Here is a 20,900-nt window from a genome sequence, read left to right as displayed (position 1 = left end):
GAGTGAGAGTGAAAATAGGTACAAAACTGTGTCCCCAGAGGTTTTTAATATCGCGATTGGGGTGTCTCTTTTGTATTTTATTTTAGTAATTATGATTCTAAATTACATTTCAGTATCCCCCCAAGATACATACCAAAACAAGTAAAATTACAAATAGTCGATACAATATGAAAAATTGGTACAATGCAAAAATTGAAATAAGTTTAAGAAATACATTTACACTATTCAAACATGCACTAAACAATTCAACTTCTCTAAAGTGGATATACAAAGTCTATACCCCTATGTTAAAATGGCAAATTTTTGTGTGAAAAAAAAAGATACCAAAAAGAATCATGATTCTTCTTGGCATGATTTTTTTTCACTTGACAAAAACTAGCCATTTTAACAGAGGAACATATACTTTTTATGTCTTATATCTTTATATATTTGTTCATTTTATTTTCTTTGTTTACATTTGCAGTTATTAAATGTTATTCAATAGCATCTGGAGAGCATTAATGTTTGTCAGTGTAACACAGAGGGACATTCTTAGGCCACAGCAATGACACAGTCCCATCAGTTATACTTATGGTCTTTATAGGTCTTCGATAGCCATGCTAATAATCAGCATCCTGTGATAAGGGCTTATACTCACTTGTGAGAGACTCGCACGGTTCTCGTGCGAGTCTCTCGCATGAAAACCTGGCACAGCCACCAGCACTGGGACCGGAGCATGCGGCTGCATAGAAATACATGTAGCCGCATGCTCCGGTCCAAGTGCCGGCGGCAGTGCGAGGTTTTCATGCGAGAGACTCACACGAGAATTGTGCGAATCTATCGCAAGTGGGTATGAGCCCTAAGGTGCATGGCCCCAATGAACAAACAAAAGTTGCTCTGGCTACTATTGACCATGACACTTATGGAGTTAGATTGCCTGGATCAGACGTTTCTATGTCAATCAATTACCAATCGAGTCCAACTCTTGATCACCATGATAAACCTATTTGTCTTAGTGCTTTTATGTAAGACATGAAAAGTACACTATGATGACTTAAGAGGTTAATACAGATATTTTGCATAGACTCCTAATGACCTCACTTTCAAAGTCCCTGTAAAAATAATTGTGAAGGGATTTTCTGGGGAATAAACATTGATGGTCATTAATGTTTAGCAGCCCGGTACTCCGTATGTTTAGTAATTTGACTCCTGCGAGTGTCACATTCCCTTCATTGTTCCACAACAATGGATTATTTGTTCAATTGGCTGTGCATGGTACTGCTGATTATCTCTACTTCGAAATAACCAGTGAGTCCCGGGTTTTATCTTTAGATCAGGCCATCAATGTTAAAGGACCAAGAACCCCTTTAAGAAGGCTTGATTTCCATTTATGACTTATTTCTACACTAACTTCAATTAAATGTATGGTAGAGGTCTGCCTCAACTGCTAAAAAAATAACTGGTATGTAATTAGGAGCATTAATAATAACATTGCATACATTACACTGTAAAGTTAAATATCATTGTTATTTACCTGAGCATCAGCCAGCATAACATCCTTGAGCATGGGTGGGCCTTTGGGTTCTCCATTTTCCATCCTCACATAATGCACCTGATATCCACGTATTTGACCATGCTGCTTGTTAGACACAGGTGAGCGCCAGAACACTTTAACAGCTGTCGAGTTCACAGCCTCTACCTCGACTTTGCGAGGAGGACCACTAGGAACTGGAACAACATCATTTGATAAAAGAAAATATTATTGCCACCAGTCAGACTCTCTGAATAAAAAGATCTTGATTTAAACAGTAAAAATTTGAAACAAATATTTTATAGCATTCACTGAAAAGATCAAAAACCATGACTGATGCAAAAATGGAAGAAAAAAGGGTATCAGAGAAAGAGAAAAACATGTAAAAATGTAAAAAGCCAAGGAAGATGCTTTGAAAGTTCAAAGCTCTTACGTTGAAAGGTTGCACTGATACAAATAATAAGACAAAAACAAAATGCTTTAAAAATGATTGGATTTGCTGTAAAAATTAAACAGATTATCGAGCCTTCGTCTTTTGTTCTTATAGTACACTGGTCACAAAACACAAGACAACAAAATGAGGAAACTGAAAGTCAGTTTCTAAAAAAAAAATAATAAAGAAATATACAAGAGGAAAGAAAGGATTAAGACATTTCATAGACATTGAAATGCCAAGAATAGAGCAAGAACTGGAAAAAGTTACAAGAATAAGAAAAAAAAAACCAGAAGAAAAAAAAAAAACAAGAAGAAAACCAGAAGAAAACAGAAATAAGATATATTCTAGGTTTACAGAGGAAAGGGTTGCATAAAACTGTGAAAGTTGGAAAAATTGTGTGTGAAAAAGAAAAATTGAGAACCTTAAAAATGTTCTCATTATTCAGTGGCAATATAAAGCCTTGAAGTGAAGGAACAGATATAAACTGATTGAGAGGAGGCAACATACCATCTTCATCTGTCCGAACCAATATTGAAGGACTCTCAGGGCCCGATCCAACATCAGTGTAAGCAATCATAGAGATTTGGTACTGAGTCCATTTTTCCAGTTGTTCCAAAAGGTACTGCCTAGTGTCTGAGGAAATGACTGTAATTTCGTGGGGCTTGTTGTCTTCTCCATCAACAGCAGAGTAATTGATGGAATATGCCGTAATAGCTCCATTCTGTTTGTCCTCTGGTGGTGGTAGCCAACTTACCAAGATGCTGGTAGAGCTTTGGCTGTTACATCGTATGTCTTGGGGAGGAGCTGATGGCTCTGGATTTCAGTAAAGCATTATAGGGAGATTGGAGTATAAGGGTAGAAATGATCCAAAAAATAAAAAAATGAGGAAGAAAGGAAAGAAAAACAAATAAAAACAAAACCAAAAATAACTAAATAGGGCAACTGAATGAAAAACAAAACTAAAATAGTTCAGGGAACAAAATGTACCTTGGCTTGTTAAAATGAATAGACTTAATGAAAAATAAAACAATGAACAACTAAGACAAGGTGTATGGGGACAAATGATATATGAATGTGAAGTCTCACTTTACCTACCTGCATACAAAAAATGGCCTTCAACAATAATTTACCAAATTTAACTGGTTGCAATTAATGCATGTTGCATGTTATTAAAGGAGGAAGTACTTATTGGACTACCTAAGTCTAAACGTACTGTCAGGTATAGCTTTCCAGATCAGTTTCACCTTACTAAAAGTATACTAAACATGCCTTAAGTGACAACCAGAAGGAAAATATATATTAAAAACCAAGAAAATAAAAAAAACTTTGACATAAAACACCTTGTTCTAAATAAGTTCAATTCCAAATAAGATTTTTGTTTTAAGTAAACACTGAAGCTACAATAAGCATGCAAACTGTGATGAAAATCTGATACAAAGGGTTACCTACCCGTAGCGAGAACAGCATTGTTGGTTTGGACTTTTACTTGTACTTACCAAATGCCATCAGTTGCTATACCAGCTCTCAAGACTATTATTATAGTTGTCATTGATAATTAATATTACTTTAAGCTTTTGCTACCAAAATTAAAATCCCCAAATCAAAAACATATACTGACATAACTTTTCTTTGTTACATTAGAACTAAATATCTATACTCAACAAAAAGACCAAAAATTGGAAAAAAAATTGGTGTAAAAAAAAAAATCACATATCTAGATTTTATTCTATTTTGTTTTGGTTTAAAGAAAGTACATTCATATTTTCATTTTTGATAACTTAAAGCCAGAAGCAATGAAGCTTGAAACAAAAGTCAAAATGTAGTTTGACAGTATAAAGACCATGGACATGGCTATGTTACAGATCTGTGTTGTCAGAATCCATACTGGTTTGTCCACAGTCTGCAATGGGCATTTTGTTCCTTCAAGGAAGAGCATGAATTTTTTTTTTTAAAAGAAAGTTCTTATAAAGTCAAACACTAAAAAAGTTGTCCATGTGATATGGCATAAAGTATTACACTAGTATTCTTCCTCATAAAAATTGCATTAATGGAAGGAGAATGTTGCTCTACAGAAGCAACATATGGCAGGACACCAAGTGCCTAGAGGTCCACAACAAAGGACCATAGCAATTCCTTATGCCACCATAAAAAGTGCACGGACCCTAACACAATTTACTACTTTACTCTATTTACTAATTAGAGTTTCCAAGAACTTTTGCCATCCTAATTATTTTCTAAATGTGTAAAATATATAATTAGTTATGGTGATATGTGGGTCATCTTAAAGTACTACTTGTCTAGTCTAACCTTATTATCCACATTTGTTTAGTGCTATAAATACATAACAAAATGAGTAAGGATTCTGATAAACAGAATTCAAACCTGGACCTATTGTTTCGTAGAGTTTTACTCCTGTCATGTTACCCTACACGAAAGCCCTTGTAACCTTTTCCTGACCATGGTTTATAGATGATATTAGAAGTCGAGCGTTTTGTGGTCAAACTTCGTTGCTTCAAAAAACGGAAAAAAAAATGGAAAATTAGCAAAACATTTTATAATGTTTGCTTTCAAGAATTAATATTTTCCACTGTACAATTTCAGTAGAGTTTGTTCACTTAACAATAGCAAATGCTAGAAGTCTTATCATAGATTATCTAGGTGAAAACTCAGAAAGAGACCTACTTGACTGCAGGGTTTTGGATGAGATTTCAGTTGTTGAAGCGCCAAGACCTAGCGGAGCCTCAGCAGCTAATCGGAAGTAGTACAAAGTGTTTGGCTTCAGGCCTTGCAGCCGATATGATGTGGTTGGCTCAATAGTGACAGACTGCTGAATAAAGATAGAATCAAGAATAAAGAAATAAAAAAATTTTGGAAGAAATGTGATGAAATCAGACGATACTAACAACTGGTGCTAGATTTCTTAAACTCCCATCAGGCTTTAGCACTAGCCATACATATTAGCCATTTCACACAAATATTTGCACGCATCTATATAGGACTCGGAATATACAGTGGGGAAAAAAAGTATTTAGTCAGTCAGCAATAGTGCAAGTTCCACCACTTAAAAAGATGAGAGGCGTCTATAATTTACATCATAGGTAGACCTCAACTATGGGAGACAAACTGAGAAAAAAAAATCCAGAAAATCACATTGTCTGTTTTTTTTTTCATTTTATTTGCATATTATGGTGGAAAATAAGTATTTGGTCAGAAACAAAATTTCATCTCAATACTTTGTGCTATATCCTTTGTTGGCAATGACAGAGGTCAAACGTTTTCTGTAAGTCTTCACAAGGTTGCCACACACTGTTGTTGGTATGTTGGCCCATTCCTCCATGCAGATCTCCTCTAGAGCAGTGATGTTTTTGGCTTTTCGCTTGGCAACACGGACTTTCAACTCCCTCCAAAGGTTTTCTATAGGGTTGAGATCTGGAGACTGGCTAGGCCACTCCAGGACCTTGAAATGCTTCTTACGAAGCCACTCCTTCGTTGCCCTGGCGGTGTGCTTTGGATCATTGTCATGTTGAAAGACCCAGCCACGTTTCATCTTCAATGCCCTTGCTGATGGAAGGAGGTTTGCACTCAAAATCTCACGATACATGGCCCCATTCATTCTTTCATGTACCCGGATCAGTCGTCCTGGCCCCTTTGCAGAGAAACAGCCCCAAAGCATGATGTTTCCACCACCATGCTTTACAGTAGGTATGGTGTTTGATGGATGCAACTTAGTATTCTTTTTCCTCCAAACACGACAAGTTATGTTTCTACCAAACAGTTCCAGTTTGGTTTCATCAGACCATAGGACATTCTCCCAAAACTCCTCTGGATCATCCAAATGCTCTCTAGCAAACTTCAGACGGGCCCGGACATGTACAGGCTTAAGCAGTGGGACACGTCTGGCACTGCAGGATCTGAGTCCATGGTGGCGTAGTGTGTTACTTATGGTAGGCCTTGTTACATTGGTCCCAGCTCTCTGCAGTTCATTCACTAGGTCCCCCCGCGTGGTTCTGGGATTTTTGCTCACCGTTCTTGTGATCATTCTGACCCCACGGGGTGGGATTTTGCGTGGAGCACCAGATCGAGGGAGATTATCAGTGGTCTTGTATGTCTTCCATTTTCTAATTATTGCTCCCACAGTTGATTTCTTCACTCCAAGCTGGTTGGCTATTGCAGATTCAGTCTTCCCAGCCTGGTGCAGGGCTACAATTTTGTTTCTGGTGTCCTTTGACAGCTCTTTGGTCTTCACCATAGTGGAGTTTGGAGTCAGACTGTTTGAGGGTGTGCACAGGTGTCATTTTATACTGATAACAAGTTTAAACAGGTGCCATTACTACAGGTAATGAGTGGAGGAAAGGGGAGACTCTTAAAGAAGAAGTTACAGGTCTGTGAGAGCCAGAAATCTTGATTGCTTGTTTCTGACCAAATACTTATTTTCCACCATAATATGCAAATAAAATGAAAAAAAAACAGACAATGTGATTTTCTGGATTTTTTTTTCTCAGTTTGTCTCCCATAGTTGAGGTCTACCTATGATGTAAATTACAGACGCCTCTCATCTTTTTAAGTGGTGGAACTTGCACTATTGCTGACTGACTAAATACTTTTTTTCCCCACTGTATGTGTCTAAATGTATTATAAAAATCACTGAATACGAAAACCACTATGAAAGTATCCACAGTTTTAACAATCAGAAGTGATCAACATTGAAATATTGCACCCAATAATCAGCCATTTACTAAAACTCTCTTGTATCTCTTATTGATACAATTTTATCATTTTGCAACTATAATCTCCTTCCATTGAGCTCATACCAAATTCAGTTGATCAAACTCAATAGTAAAAATGGCCAAACAGATTAAAGAAATGTGATTTCAAAAAGCCATTTTCTATGTATTGAACTTTATAATTATGTATTGAGGTGTCCCAAATCTGCCCCGATACTAGATGTCAGGGGAAAGGAGGGTTGCACATGTTGAAATTCAATATACAGTATTTGGTGCTCCAGTTCTCAGGGGAGATAAGATGCTACCAGAGATATTTGGCGTCAGCTAGCTGTCATCACCAAAAACAAATACAGTGGGGTTTCAAGAGGAATAGTTGTTGACCATACAAGTATTTCGCGCTAAAGATAGTCATACACTTAAAGATCTTTTCTCCATAAAAAAAAGTGTTTTCTGAAATAAGGAATAGATATACAGTATATAAGATGCTCTACAGCAATGTCGGCTAATTTAAATGTTTAACACATGCCTTATATAACATCTGACCTTTAACTGCACAATATCACCATTATTGTATACAATGTGTCTTTGTTATACTCGAACAAGGGAATACTTAAAGAGTACATTCAAGTAACATTTCAAAATACAGTGACCCTTTTGAGTACATGGGGAATAACACTATGTAAGTCCACTATATGACTTGCATTCTGCATTTTCACCAGTTTTCCCTTCTAGAGACTCTATATCTGATTTGCAATCCACTCTGAGTTAGTGGAAGGAGACTAGCAGCTCTAATGTCGGTCATATACAGCACAAAACACTGAGAATTCCTGTACTTTATCCCTTTTTTAGCACACAGAAATAAACATCAGCAGCATGTATAAAATTACACAGCATAAGTGATCAATGTATATAAAATCCAAAACTGGAGTGAGGTAAAAGACTTGTTAGAAAGCTCAGCACAATATCTCTGTGTCTTCCTCTGCTTGTTTCCTCCTCTGCTCATCTCTTCTCCTCTCCCACCCTTCTCCATAGAGTATAGGAGGCGGTGTCACATGACACCACAGCCAGCTGTAAGTCCTTCTGTCTGCAAAATGGATTTGAACTGTTTTGGTTTTAGCCTGGATGGTCAGGTGAGGAGGCAAGCTCAGAGGAAGAAGTGGATGATAATTGTGGAGGGAAGACAGATAATTCTGATAAAATTTATTACAGAGTTGCTCATATATGCTTAGTAGTATTGATTTACCCACAGTTTTTTACATAGTTAAATAGGTTGAAAAAAGACATGGCCATTAAGTTCAACCTTCCTCCATCAGTTATACATTCTACATCAGTAGAATATTTATAACCCATAATGCCATTTGTGGAGAGAAGAGCATCCAGCACTTTTCTAAATGCTGTAAATTTATTAAAAGTACAGTTCCTTTTTAATCTAACAATTACAAATATGTATTTTTTTCAATGTCGCATCTCTTGAAATTTAGTAGGATATAATAAAAAAGTTATGTTTCTGACAATGTAGAATTCTCAATTTACCTCTTCTGCATGATCCCCTTCTTTATAATACAACTTGTAGCTGGAGATTGTGTCAGAACGTGGGGGGGTCCAGGACAGTAGTATACTCGTTTCTGACTCTGCTTCTGCTTTAAAGTTTAGAGGTTGACTGGGAACTGCAGAAATACATTCATTTATTTCCTTTGCATATATAGAGCCAACATATTGCTCAGCATTTACAAAGATTGTTATCACTCCTATCAATCTATTTTCCTGATCTTAAACACACACACACACACACATATATACTAGTGCCTGCAATAAATCTATCAGTATATATTGTCTGGAAGATGAGGGAAAAAGGCAGATTATTAGTTCATAAACAGGACTAGTTACGTTGAAATAATATATTATGCAAAATTACATTCTTATTTGAAGATCAGCAAGGAACTTCCTATTTAGTGGCGTGTCTCCAAAACATGATACTTCTTCCCACTGGATACACATAATACTCATGGCTTAAACAAGTTGTCCACTGCTTTAGCATTGATGACCTATTCTTAGGCTAGGTCATCAATGTCTGATCAGTCAGGGTCTGACGCCCGCCACCCAGCCGATCAGCTGTTATTGGTGATGGCAGTCACTGCCCAGAAGTACTCCCTTGCGAAGCTGGTTGTCTTCTGATAGTGGCCGCCTCAGGGTACTTCACATCCACCTCCTATTGATTTGTGTAGTACCAAGCCTTGGCCACTATAAGAAGATGGCCAGCTCCACAAGTGAGTATTTCCGGCCGGTGTACGTTGCCAACACCGACAACAACAGCTGATCGGCGGACAGTGATGACCTATCCTAAGGAAAGGGCATTAATGCTAAAGTAGTGGACAATCTCTTTAATAGAATCTTAATTATGAAAAAAGCAATCCATTACAGCAATGCAATTTTTCAGCACAGTTGAACTTTTAAAAGAGCAAGGATAGCATTATACTCTGCTGAACATTATACTACCAAAGGTTTTCATCAAATAAAGTCTTGTTTAAAGGGTTAATCCCCCCCAAAAAAACAAGTTATTCCCTATCATGATGATAGGGGATAAGTTTCTAATTGCTAGGGGTCCCTAATGAAGCCAAGATGGGAGCTTTAAAATCCGGAGAATAGGAACTGTAGCCCCTATCTTGAAGCATCTGAAGCTGCACAAGCGACACCTCCTTATTGTCTATAAGACTGCTACAGAAAGTCAAGCGCTGTATTCAGCAACTTCTGTCATCTTCATTCAAAATGAATGGAGCAGATCCCAAGCAAGTGCACCTTAGCTCCATTCAAAAAAATGGCTGCAGAGCCCTGTTCTCAGAGTTCCAAAGCCAAAGATCTAGGTAACCCTCCTGGGGGTCGGGCAATCAGCAAGTTATCCAATATTTCATTGGGATAAGGGATAATGGGAATAACTCTTTAAATTACAAAATTAATGTAAAAATACTTTGACAATTATATAAAATATTAATAGGAAACGATCTAAAAAAAAAAAGAAAAAATTAAAACATTTACCAGTTACAAAATGCTTAACGTACCTCCTGTCTGTGTGATGACTTGAATTTCATTAGATAAAGGTCCATCCCCAACTGAAGTAAAGGCTAGGACCTTCACTGAGTAAGTTTTTTGAGGCACCAAGTTTCCTATAGTGGTAATTTGACTATCAGCTACATTATATTTTGTCCAACTATTAATATGTTGGGTAGGGTCCATAGTATAATAAACTCTATAGCCTTGTATCTGTCCATTGGGCTCCTCGGGTTCTTCCCATTGAACCAATATAGTGGTTGAGCTCAGCATGCGTGCCTGCACATTCCGAGGGGCACTAGAAGGGGCTTGTTCTGAAGTCCTTGTGGTGACTGGCTCACTAGGTGGGCCTCGCCCAATGTTGTTTACAGCGACCACTCTGAACTCATACTCGGAATATGGACTAAGGCCAGCAACACTATACCGCGTTGTAGCCACACCATCAATTTCTTTATACTGTTCTTCAGAACTTTTCGGCTTGTGCTGGATTATATAATAAGTTACAGGCTCAGGATTTCCAGAATCCCAGGTTAGCGTAATACTCGTAGCAGTGCTTTCTGTCACCACAGGAGTTCCAGGAGGCCTTGGTAAGGCTGTAATAAAAAAAAAGATAATGACTGGGTTAAGCACAATATTTCTTCCAAACAGGAAATAATGTGAAACCTTTGTCCAATGTTCAATCAGCTCAATTGATCTTTGGAAAGAAACAGCAATGTTTTGAAAATACTGTATTTTTGTCCTAAACAACACAAGTTTATTGCCTGGGAAATGGAAATGGTAATGAATGAAAAATTGTCTCTTTTTGCTATCACAAAGGAAACTTGTCAAGCGATATGCAAAAACAATATAACAGGTACAAATAAAAGATCAGAAACATGTGGGTGACACCGAAAATATAGGAAGGTAAGGCTTTTGTTTTTTTAAGTGTTTCAAGCTTTTGCTATAATTTAAGGGACTACGAGAAGATATGGGTCAGGAAATGGGATCATTATAATTGGCAAATTATATTCTGAAGACACGCATGTAGATTATGATCATCTGGTCTTCTTGTTAAACACTCACTAGGATACTGTGGAATGTTATGGGATTTCATATCATTTCAGTGAAAAACAACAAATTACAATAGTAATAGTAAAATTTAAGTTCTAACAGTACTTTATATGAAAGCTCAGACTGATCTACCAGGGATATGGTAAATTCATTGATGGCCCCTGAACCAGGTGTGGACATGTCTTATTTAACTAACCAATTCCCTCCCACGGCTTTGTGGCTCGTCTTTACCAAGCGTTACACATTTAGTGCACTTGTGGCCTTTACATCTTTAACACTTCTGAGTCCATATGATATAGGAGATAGTTTATAAAATAGAATACCCAGATTATTATATAAATACATATGCTGATTAAGATGGCATCTTTTAGGCACAGGCTGTGTCCCAAAAATCAACCTTCCCCAGTTATTGCCCCCCTCAACAGGTCTTGCCCTCACATCCTAATGCTGCACTATGGTTCATAGAGTTGTAAGGGCCCTAGTAGGCATCCACTGTTTAGACATCTAGGCTACTAAAAAATAATAATTATTCTTTCTTACTAGTTAAAAAAAGGCAGAAGTAAATAAATACTTTTTCGAATTCTAATTATCTCCTTCCTCTCTATTGGGAACAACAATCCCCGATATGAACTAACAGTTGCATTACTTCAGCACTTGATGGAAGGTATAGTCTTTCCTACAACTTGGGAGCCATAGATTTAATTCCACAAGGTACCATCTAAAAGGGTTATTTCAAGTCACAGCAAATGTTATAAATGCCACCCCTATTTCCCTAATCTCTCAGGAGAATGTGGGTCCACTGACCCTGATTCATTTGTCACCACTTCTCGCATTCTATAGACACTTCAGTGAAGCCTTGAGATGCAAGTGCAGATACCTTTCTATTGAAATATGGAGAATCCGAGATTAAAAAAAGGACAAACAAGGGTTAGTGGGAAACTTGTTCTTCTTTTAGTGTTCCTCTGACCATTTGTGTCCGATTCTGTGCATATGCCATAAATGCCTTGGATGGGAATACCCGTTTTACCAACACCAGTACAGTGCTGCCATGGTTTGAATTTGTCCCCAGAATCAGTTCTATAGGCAGCTACTTGTCACCTTAGTCAGTCACTCACTGCTTTTTCTCCCTGTCTACAAAGGACCAAACGTTATATTTTTCAATTAACATAGTAGTATTTTGTTTTTTTGTGGAATAGGTTGGTGTCTTGGATGTAACCATATAATGCACTATAAAGCAGAAGAAAAAAATCTACACAGGGTGAAAAGGTAGAAAAATGCAATTCCACCATTGTCACTTGACTTTAGCTTTTACAGTTGTCACTTGTGTGCTAAACGTGAACAAAAAATTCAGAGCAAAATAAGAGAAGTGGCACTCACCACCGGCAATTTCAGAAAAAAATGACTTGAGGACAGAAATATCTGTGAATGAGCAACAGCTGTTTTGAGGGAACACACGCTGTTTCCAGTTCACATAGGAAGAAGTGTTTACTCCCGTGAAACAGCTGTTGCTCATTTCACAGATGTCTCTGACTCCAATCCTTGACCGAAAAAAAGTGAAACTGATGAAATTGCTGGTGGTGAGTGCCGCTTCTCTTGCTCTCCTCTGAATTTTTACGATCTTTTACAAGTAGAGCACTGCAAGGCATGGCTATTATAATCTGGATATTTTTTTGTTTGATCTAATTTTTTCCTTGCAACTGGGTTTGGTGGTAGTGCCAGCATTTTATCTTTGGTCTTTGAAAAAAATGACCAAGTACATTTTTTCCCACACTGTTTATGTTTGACAAATAATGTTATATTTTCAAAATTGGGGTTTTAGCCAAAAAAGTTTATTAGCATAGTTGAGAAAAGGCTGTAATTGAAACTTTCTTTTTTTTTTTAAACTTTCACAAAAAAAAATTCCTCGGGGGCTTGAACTTGTGATCACAAGCACTATGTACCAAACTACGGTGCTTCTGTATTTCAGTTTTTCCAAATTTGCTAACTCTTATGAATCACTGGCTGATGTGAAAACTCATTGGAAATCCACAATGGCTTTGCTAGGTGATTTTGGTGACAGAGGGATTTTCAACCGGTCTAGCAGCATCTCAGGCGGTAAAGTGTATAGATCAGAGCTAGCTCCAAGAGCTGCAGTTACAAGCAGGTGCCAGCTGTAAAACACAGCCAGCAATACCTACGTATTAAGTGGGCTCAGCTCCTGAGCCTGCTCCATACATCGGCATTAGATATGTGATGATCTTGTATATAAATTTTATGTAGTAGTACAGTATAATGCTTACAATATAACATACATAACAGGGAAATGGGGAAAAAGTAGTATTTTAGCTAAGTGTCTGTTATGTATACTGTATATAAAAACCAAATCATAATGTTAGGAGAATGTAGCCACATATGAAATGAATTACCTTTAACAGTTATCTGTGCTATTGCTTCTATAACGCCAAGCGTAGACATCGCAACACATGTATAATTAGCCGACTGCCGGACATCAGTTAGTTCCAGTACATTTCTGCCAATTGGCATATCATCCTCAGGAGTTAAATCTTCAGCACCCAGCATCCATTTTACATAGGGCATTGGCGACCCTACTGCAACGCAAGTGATGTTGACACTTCCACCAGGCATGATCTCGTGATTTGTGGGAGGGATAGAAAATCTTGGAGCAATTCGCCGAACTGAACAAAATAAGAAAGGATACAATTGGTACAACACAACTCCTTGGGAATAGATGCAATCAGTTTTTAGACATGCACATTACAAAGACACATTTGTAGAAAACAATTTGCATCACATTGATAATGTATACAGCTAGTGCATACACATTGACTTTTCTAAATGCAACATTATAATTCAAGACATATAACATACATTTACTTACACCTATCAGGCCCCAACAAGTTACCAACTACTGAACAAAACACAAACATCATGCAAATACATATGTATATATTTTTACGTTGTATATACATACATATTCAATAAAAGAACTGGTGAACTGTCAGCATGCGCATGTTACACAGTCTCAAGTGCTGAGTGCCTCCAGTTGTGATTCTGTGACCAGCCACATGGTCACATCACAGTCCTGGTGCACGTCTTCAATGTGCTGAAAGCAACCACTCACTTTCAGACTCCAGAGTCAATGCAACCTACTGCACAAATCTTATGGACTAAAAACAGATACCGAAATATATAGAGCAACTTATCATCATAGGAAACAAGGCAAAGCCAGTTTGAGTACTGGACTGGGTCATGCATGCAAGCAAATGACTGAGGTCTAGGCAACCATGCTATGGGATTTTATACAAATATGTTACACATCTAATCATGTATGATTTTAATCTGTCTGTCTGTAGATCCTGTATATCTGCACTGAAACAACAAAAGGGGACATATAGGGGGGCTGCACAACTAAAGAGTTGGGATTTTGAAATAAGGAGGAGAACACAAGGGGGAAAGTATAAGATTAGGCTGAAGTTGTTAAAATGTCACTATGGCTGTGAGTGTGCTGAGGAGTATGGCAGGGGAACATTCACCATTTAGTTACATACAAGTTCTAGGAAAAGCAACAGCTATTCGATTAATAGTAAAGGAGACAACTAATATGTAAATTAGGGGGTCAACTAGGAGGTTAATTGTATTTTCAACAAGCATTAGCAAAATCTACGCTAGTAAGCAAAAAGAAACAAATATTCCTGCTTCAACTATTCAACTCATCCTTTATTACATCACAGTAGATCAGTGATCAATTTATCCATCATGGCACATGTTTAAAAAATTGAGAATTGAATTGGTTTTTAATTTTTATAGTCTGAGTTTGGTGGACATTTCCCATAGTGAACAGCACATAGAATTATAGATCATGCCACAGAATATCTGAGATCCAGTAGGACAATTGTACTTCTGTTGTATGTTTGATATTAGTCTAAATCTAGAAACAGGATAAATTGGACATTTTATATTAACAGCTGTCATTTAATGCCATACCACATTAAAAGGGGTTGTCCATCCTTAGGTCACAAGTCTGAGGTCACTATGTGATTCCTAACATCAAGCACACTGCAAGGATTCTCTGATGCCTGAAATGGGTCGTCAAGTGACTGCAAGTGTATGATTTATATACATCCAGTGACATTTCGACTAGGCTGTGTCCGGACTTGCTTAATTCACTTGCAATGAATGAGCCTGTGCCCATGTAGTCAGCTCATGACCATATTTATGTGGTTTGCATACATACGGTCATGTGCTGACTACATGGGTGCAGCCTTGATCAATGCAAGTGAATTAAGCAAGTCCAGACACAGTCTAGTCGGAATGTGACCGGACGTATGCAAATCATACACTTGCAGTCACTTGACCACCCGTTTCAGGCACCGGAGAATCCTTGCAGTGTGCTTGATGTTAGGAATCACATAGAGTGAGTGCAGACTTGTGACCTAAGGATGGACAACCCCCTTTAATGTGGTATGGCATTAAATGACAGGCATATTTCTACTTTGCTAAGAAATAGTAATAAGTGCCACAGGAACATTTCCCTATTACAAATAATTAACTTGTTAGTGCCATGTGGTAGGTGGTGTCCACAAAACGCATCAATTGTGATTGTAGCAAAAAATGCACCACGGCCACAACGTGTAGATGTAGCCTTAGTAATGTGATTGTATAAATGAATAATTGAAGAGGCAATTGTTTAATGGTCTTGTGAAAGGTATGGCAAGCAGGAGTGTAGGGAGAAAGAGCAAGCACGTTATATAGATAGAAAACAAACAAAAACAATGCATGCAAAGATACAGTTCTAGTATAGCTCGAAATTAGACATCACAATATAATGCATTCTCATGCTCAACCGATCCAGCCGATATGCCGTTGGCCATTTATTAATCACTATGCATCGCAAGTAGTACAGGCAGGCATTTAATATATAAAAGAAGAGTATATCCAAGGTTGCCATGCACTCAAGATCATTCTCACATGCATCACAATTAGATTACAGCAAGCATAAAAAGCCAAACTTGAGCATCAATTGCCAAAACTTTACACTGAACGCAAGAAAAAAAATTGTATCAAAAAGCTAAACTAAAAAAAAAATAAAAATCACAATGCAGCTACATTCATTTCATTTGTATTCTTTGTTATAGTTGAATTAATATTTTTGTAAGGTGGGTAAAAAGTAAAAAACACACCAACCTTCTCGCAGCTCTGAGGGATGTAGGGGTTTGATGCAGAACACAATGAAATGAGGAAAGGAGAAAAACAAGGGAAACACAGAGAGAGTAAAAAGGCCATATCAAGGCTTTCAACTGCTTTTTGAACATCTTTTACATGTGACACCTCCCTAAATCTTCAATATATACGTTAGCATTTCTCCAGCTTAGAAACAATAGCTAGCCATTAATTATTATTATTTTTTTTTTTTTTAATTTAAGGATTTGTTTCGGCAAGAGACCTCTGTGTTACAGTAATTCAACTTATTTTTTTTAAGACATGGAAAAAGTAATAGTTTAAGAATATGTTTGTTTTAGCTAGGTATGTTCCTAAAACTGTTAACACTACAGGAATGAGCTGACTTCACAGAATTAAGGGTGAACCTATATCATTCAAGGAAAGGTTACAATTGCGGGTTTTTGGTTTCTATAGGAGGCTACTTAGTTAACACCAGCCATCGGTGAAACCTTAGCTTCAAAATAAAACATACAAATTCATCCATTTGTAGAAAAAGAGACTCTCTTTGAAGAGCATAGTCAGTTCATTACTGTAGTGGATGGGATAACATTTACAATTAAGTATGTCAAACTAATGAAAGAAAAATACAAAGAAAGAAGGAGAGTAGTAAAATACGGTAAGTGAGATGAATATACAATTATGCTCGTAATGCCGTTTAAGGTTAGAAGGTTATCCACTACAAACGCTAAAGCAACATCAGTATTTGTATCCATTGTGATGTTTTCACGGTCATCTGCAATTCAGAACATCAAACTATAAATTCAGGATTAATAGTACTAAATACCAAGGAGTAGGCGCTTAAAAAAATATAGAGCACCCCAAAATTAAATGCAATGCACACAACTAAATTCAGGAAAAAAAAAGTTAATGTATAAAAATACTTACAACCCTCTGGTAATGATCTAAATAGTCTTATATTTTCCAAAATTATTGAGCCAGTTGTGGTCCACTTTTTTATTGTGATAACAGTAACTTCGAACATCCTGAAAATAACAGCCCCGTTGCCCACAGAAAGCAGACACCGGGGGTTTGTCATTCCTACCTCTTACATATAGATTTGCCGGAGCCGAATACCGTGTCCCAGCACTGTTGGTTGCAACACACTCATATTTTCCCTGGTCAGCTTCTTCACTCTGCTCAATTTGTAGTGCACCTGTCCAGATATAAAATACACAGCCAAGAGAAAGTCAGATAATGGTCTTTTATGTCTAGATATCCCCAATTTTCCATTAGTAACACAGAAAACCCTGAATTGGAAGGTCCATTCAACGTCGATTCTTGCTAAGCACTACAGATAAAAAGCAATGCAATGGTAAAATAAACATTTCATTTCATTAATCGTTACTATTACATAAGAAAACAAATCACACACAGAACAAGCATTTGTTCATTTACTGAAATACATTTTCAAATTTAATTAAAATGGAAATGAGTGAAACTGCTTCAAGGAAGTATGGCTTTGGAATATAACAAAATATTGTATATTTTGTCATTGTTCAATTTAATATTTTTATATAAATGATCTTAAGTCATTGTTAAAAAATACAAACTGTGATACAGTTTAGAAAGTTTTAAATTTTGGAAAGCCAAAATATTTTACATTTTTTGGATAGCCAATTTAAGCAGCCAGAAGAAAAATGCTGCATGGTTCAAAAAGTTAAAAAAGAAAAAAAAAAAAGTTTTGTTTTCATTAATTTTCCAAATCAATAAAAATATGGTTTGATTTAATTCAAGAGACAGATCTTCATTTAAGACATGCAGGTTCTAAAGAAAGACAGGTTGATACAACTTACAAGATAAGAAATGTATGCTGGAAAACAAAGAGCAGTTGAATTAGAAAATAAAATGTATAAAAACAATGGCTACTGCCAAGACCCGAAGAAGTCAACCAATCACTGCTTGAGGTCCACAGTAGGCCCCTAAGACACCCATCAAAATCCACAGGTGGGATTAGCAGTGTGGTGTCACAAAACCCAAGAAAAAAAAAAGAAAAAAAGAAGAAGAGTAGTAAACATTGAGTCAGTATATTGAAAAACATTACTATAAACATATCACTAAAATAGAAAGTTATAGACCTGATGTTTCCAGCGCCTGGAGAACTGATGATCCAAAAAGTCAATGGAGAAATTCAAGAATTTTCAGTAAGAGGGAAAACCATTATAGTATGTGAATTTGCAAGAGGAAAATATGAAGTTTGCTTTAAATTTCGCTACAAGAAAAAAAAATTGAAAAAAGAAGAAAAAAAATAGAAGAACAGTTAAAAGACAAAAACCAAAAACATCTCTGAAACACAAGATCAAAAAGTCGACTCCTGGTTGCCATCTGCATGTCTTCAACTGTTCCCTAGACCAAATGGAATAGGTCCAGAACATGAACAGCTAAGGAAGAAAAAATGATTTTTTTTTCTCTCCAATCAATCGGACAAAAAAAAAAAAAAAAAGAAAAAAAGAAGAAGAAAAAGAAGAAGAAGAAAAAAAAAGGAGGGACACATGGAAAGCTGTGACTGGGCTTTGGCCAAGAGACCTTGATATGCTTTCTTTGAAGCATATCACAAACTAAAATTGTTGTATTAAATAAAACAAATAGATGAATAAGACACATGATCAAATAGTGAAATAATAAAAAATCAAATGTTATTTTTTTTAATGATAAAAAACAGATACAAGTATGATGGAAATACAAAAAGAAAAAGAAAAAAAAATGAATAAGATCATTCTGTGACTCTTAGTTCTTAGTCTTACCTCTTATTGGTGTACCACCTGGGTGGATAATATGAATGCAAATAAGATTAAAAAGAAGAATCATTAGTACCAGAAGAAGGAGGCGTAGGATTTGGAAGAAGAGTTAAATCAGATTTACACGATAGAAAAGGATAACAGGAATAAATTGAATAGAGGTGAAAGGTCCTAAGTGCTACTGCACATTATGATAAAGAGCCAAGGACCCAAAATGGCACTGAACTCCGCTAACTAGTACAGACATGTCAATAAGGAGGGGGGTAGTTATTGTAATATGTATCTTTAAATCATTTGAGAGGTTGTTTGTACTATTAATAAGAAGTTTAGGGAGTAATGGCTCATCTGGATCTAAGAGCTCTGTGAAGGGCATTTGATGACAAACACTGTGGTACAGGTCAAGGTACAACATCTAGTTTCGGATAGTGACGCTAAAGGATATTTCCTTGAGTATAGGCGTGTACTAGGTTTTCTACAACAACAATCATTTTGTGAGGGTGTGTGCACCACTACGAAGATCTCGTGACTACACTAGCTGGTAGTAGTAAAATGCATGCCATGCATTTTAGCAGTATTCAGTATACTAGGACTAGTTTAAGAATGGAAACTTGTGGGGGGAAAAAGTGCGCTGGAGGTCTAAGCACTTACCAATGGATTCTGTAGATTTAAATACGGAGAGAAGAAAGACAGCATAAATAAAAATGATTATATTCTGTATCTATTGTCACTTTTAAAGATCTATAAATCGTTGAATAAAAATTTTAGACTACGTACTATACACAGGTTTTGGCGACAACAATCAGGTAGGCACTAAACAAGACGGTAAGAACAGCACACAATGCTTCAGAAAGCCAAGAACCAATAATCTATTTGGTCTGTGCTGATTCTTTGATAAAAAAATATATATATTTGTTGAGAAATACGTAAAATAAGTTTAAATATTGTTTTCTGTGAAAGTTGCCAGAAAAATTATAATGGTACTGCCACCAGTTAAACAATAAATACGGTGCCTATAGGCTGGAATTACACACAACCTTTATAGGGTTTTTTTATGTAGCATTTCTTTAAGTTTTTTTTTTTTTTTCCAAACACTTTGATGGTAACCCATAAGAAAATATTAAGTTGTCTACACATTGCTGTTTTTGTTTGCTGCATTTATGTAATGTTTTCACTCTGGTGGCGCTCTTTTAAAAGATACCGTACCCTGCGTTTTTGAGGATTTGATCCTCTCTTAGACATCAATTGTAACAAATACTATACCAAAAAGTTCACTGATTATGTGAGGTATTTTTTGGTGCAGTTTCATGGCATTGTTCAATTCTTCTGGTAAGGGGACCTTAGTGGAATGCCTCGCACCCAAGGGTCAAAAAGGAACCGGAAAAAGTGCAATAAGGACAAAAATGGGAATCTCGCAATCAGCACAGTATTCCTTACACATTACGTATCAAATCATAATGTTTTTATTTTTTCTTTTTCTATATTGTCAGTCGGGACCAATGGACACATTTTGTCTTTTTAGTGCATTACTAATTCACCTAACTAATCCTAAGGATTTTTGTGGTTTGGATATTTTAGTATAGGAAAGATAAATTGGTTGACTGATATATTTATATGAAATAGCCATCCAGTTTCTGATTTTACTATAATGTTGAAGAAGGGTTGTTGAAATAAAGTAGAAAGCAAAAAAAAAATAATATATAGGAATGGATCTTTCGAGTTGCGCATTAAAGCGATAAAATAAATGAAAGGTATTGAGGTACAGTCACAGCAGTGGGGAATGAGGAGTAAACACAAGCTGAGGAACAGACACACCACCACACAAGAAGACTTTGGAATAGATAATGACTACACCGCAGACATGAAAACACGCCAAATTAGATGAGAGAAAGGAAGTAGGAAGAAAAGTCTTTACCTATAATTAAAGCAAAAAATAAAGTGAGAAAAAAAGAAAAAGCTTTTCGGGTTAGTACCTGTGACACCTTACCTGATCGTAGCTGCTTTATGCGTCCATTACTGTTGCTTGTGTCAACAGGTAGGTAGTCCTTAAACCAAGATATTTCAGGGTCTGGATTTCCACTGGCTGCACATAACATAGTGGCTGTTCGCGTGCGCTCCACCACTTTCAATTGGGGGCCCATGTCAATAGTGGGAAAACCTCGGGGAATCTGATCCTCTGAAAA

The 20,900-nt window shown here is 36.7% G+C and overlaps 1 protein-coding gene across 41 annotated transcripts in view; it reads right to left on the bottom strand.

Annotated features, from left to right (window-relative positions):
• The window catches only part of PTPRD (protein tyrosine phosphatase receptor type D), a 2,878,718-nt gene that overhangs the window by 188,951 nt on the left and 2,668,867 nt on the right, over nt 1–20,900 (bottom strand). For 15 of the 41 annotated variants that reach the window (XM_073572185.1, XM_073572197.1, XM_073572187.1 and 12 more), the window contains 9 exons: nt 20,705–20,893; nt 18,727–18,744; nt 17,028–17,138; nt 13,171–13,440; nt 9,727–10,308; nt 8,204–8,337; nt 4,629–4,773; nt 2,454–2,759; nt 1,514–1,707 (listed from right to left, as the gene is read on the bottom strand). In XM_073572185.1, the coding sequence (XP_073428286.1) occupies nt 1,514–1,707; nt 2,454–2,759; nt 4,629–4,773; nt 8,204–8,337; nt 9,727–10,308; nt 13,171–13,440; nt 17,028–17,138; nt 18,727–18,744; nt 20,705–20,893 (1,949 nt within the window). Of the gene's footprint in view, nt 1–1,513; nt 1,708–2,453; nt 2,760–4,628; nt 4,774–8,203; nt 8,338–9,726; nt 10,309–13,170; nt 13,441–15,949; nt 16,837–17,027; nt 17,139–18,726; nt 18,745–20,704; nt 20,894–20,900 lie in introns of those variants that run through there. The other 26 variants (XM_073572193.1, XM_073572198.1, XM_073572202.1 and 23 more) reach the window with 8 other exon arrangements.

This window comes from Dendrobates tinctorius, unplaced genomic scaffold (assembly GCF_039654945.1).
Source record: "Dendrobates tinctorius isolate UK_male_01 unplaced genomic scaffold, ASM3965494v1 ptg000031l, whole genome shotgun sequence".
NCBI lineage: Eukaryota > Metazoa > Chordata > Amphibia > Anura > Dendrobatidae > Dendrobates > Dendrobates tinctorius.
Note: the sequence above shows the minus strand (reverse complement) of the source record. Positions and strands in the feature narration are given on the sequence as shown.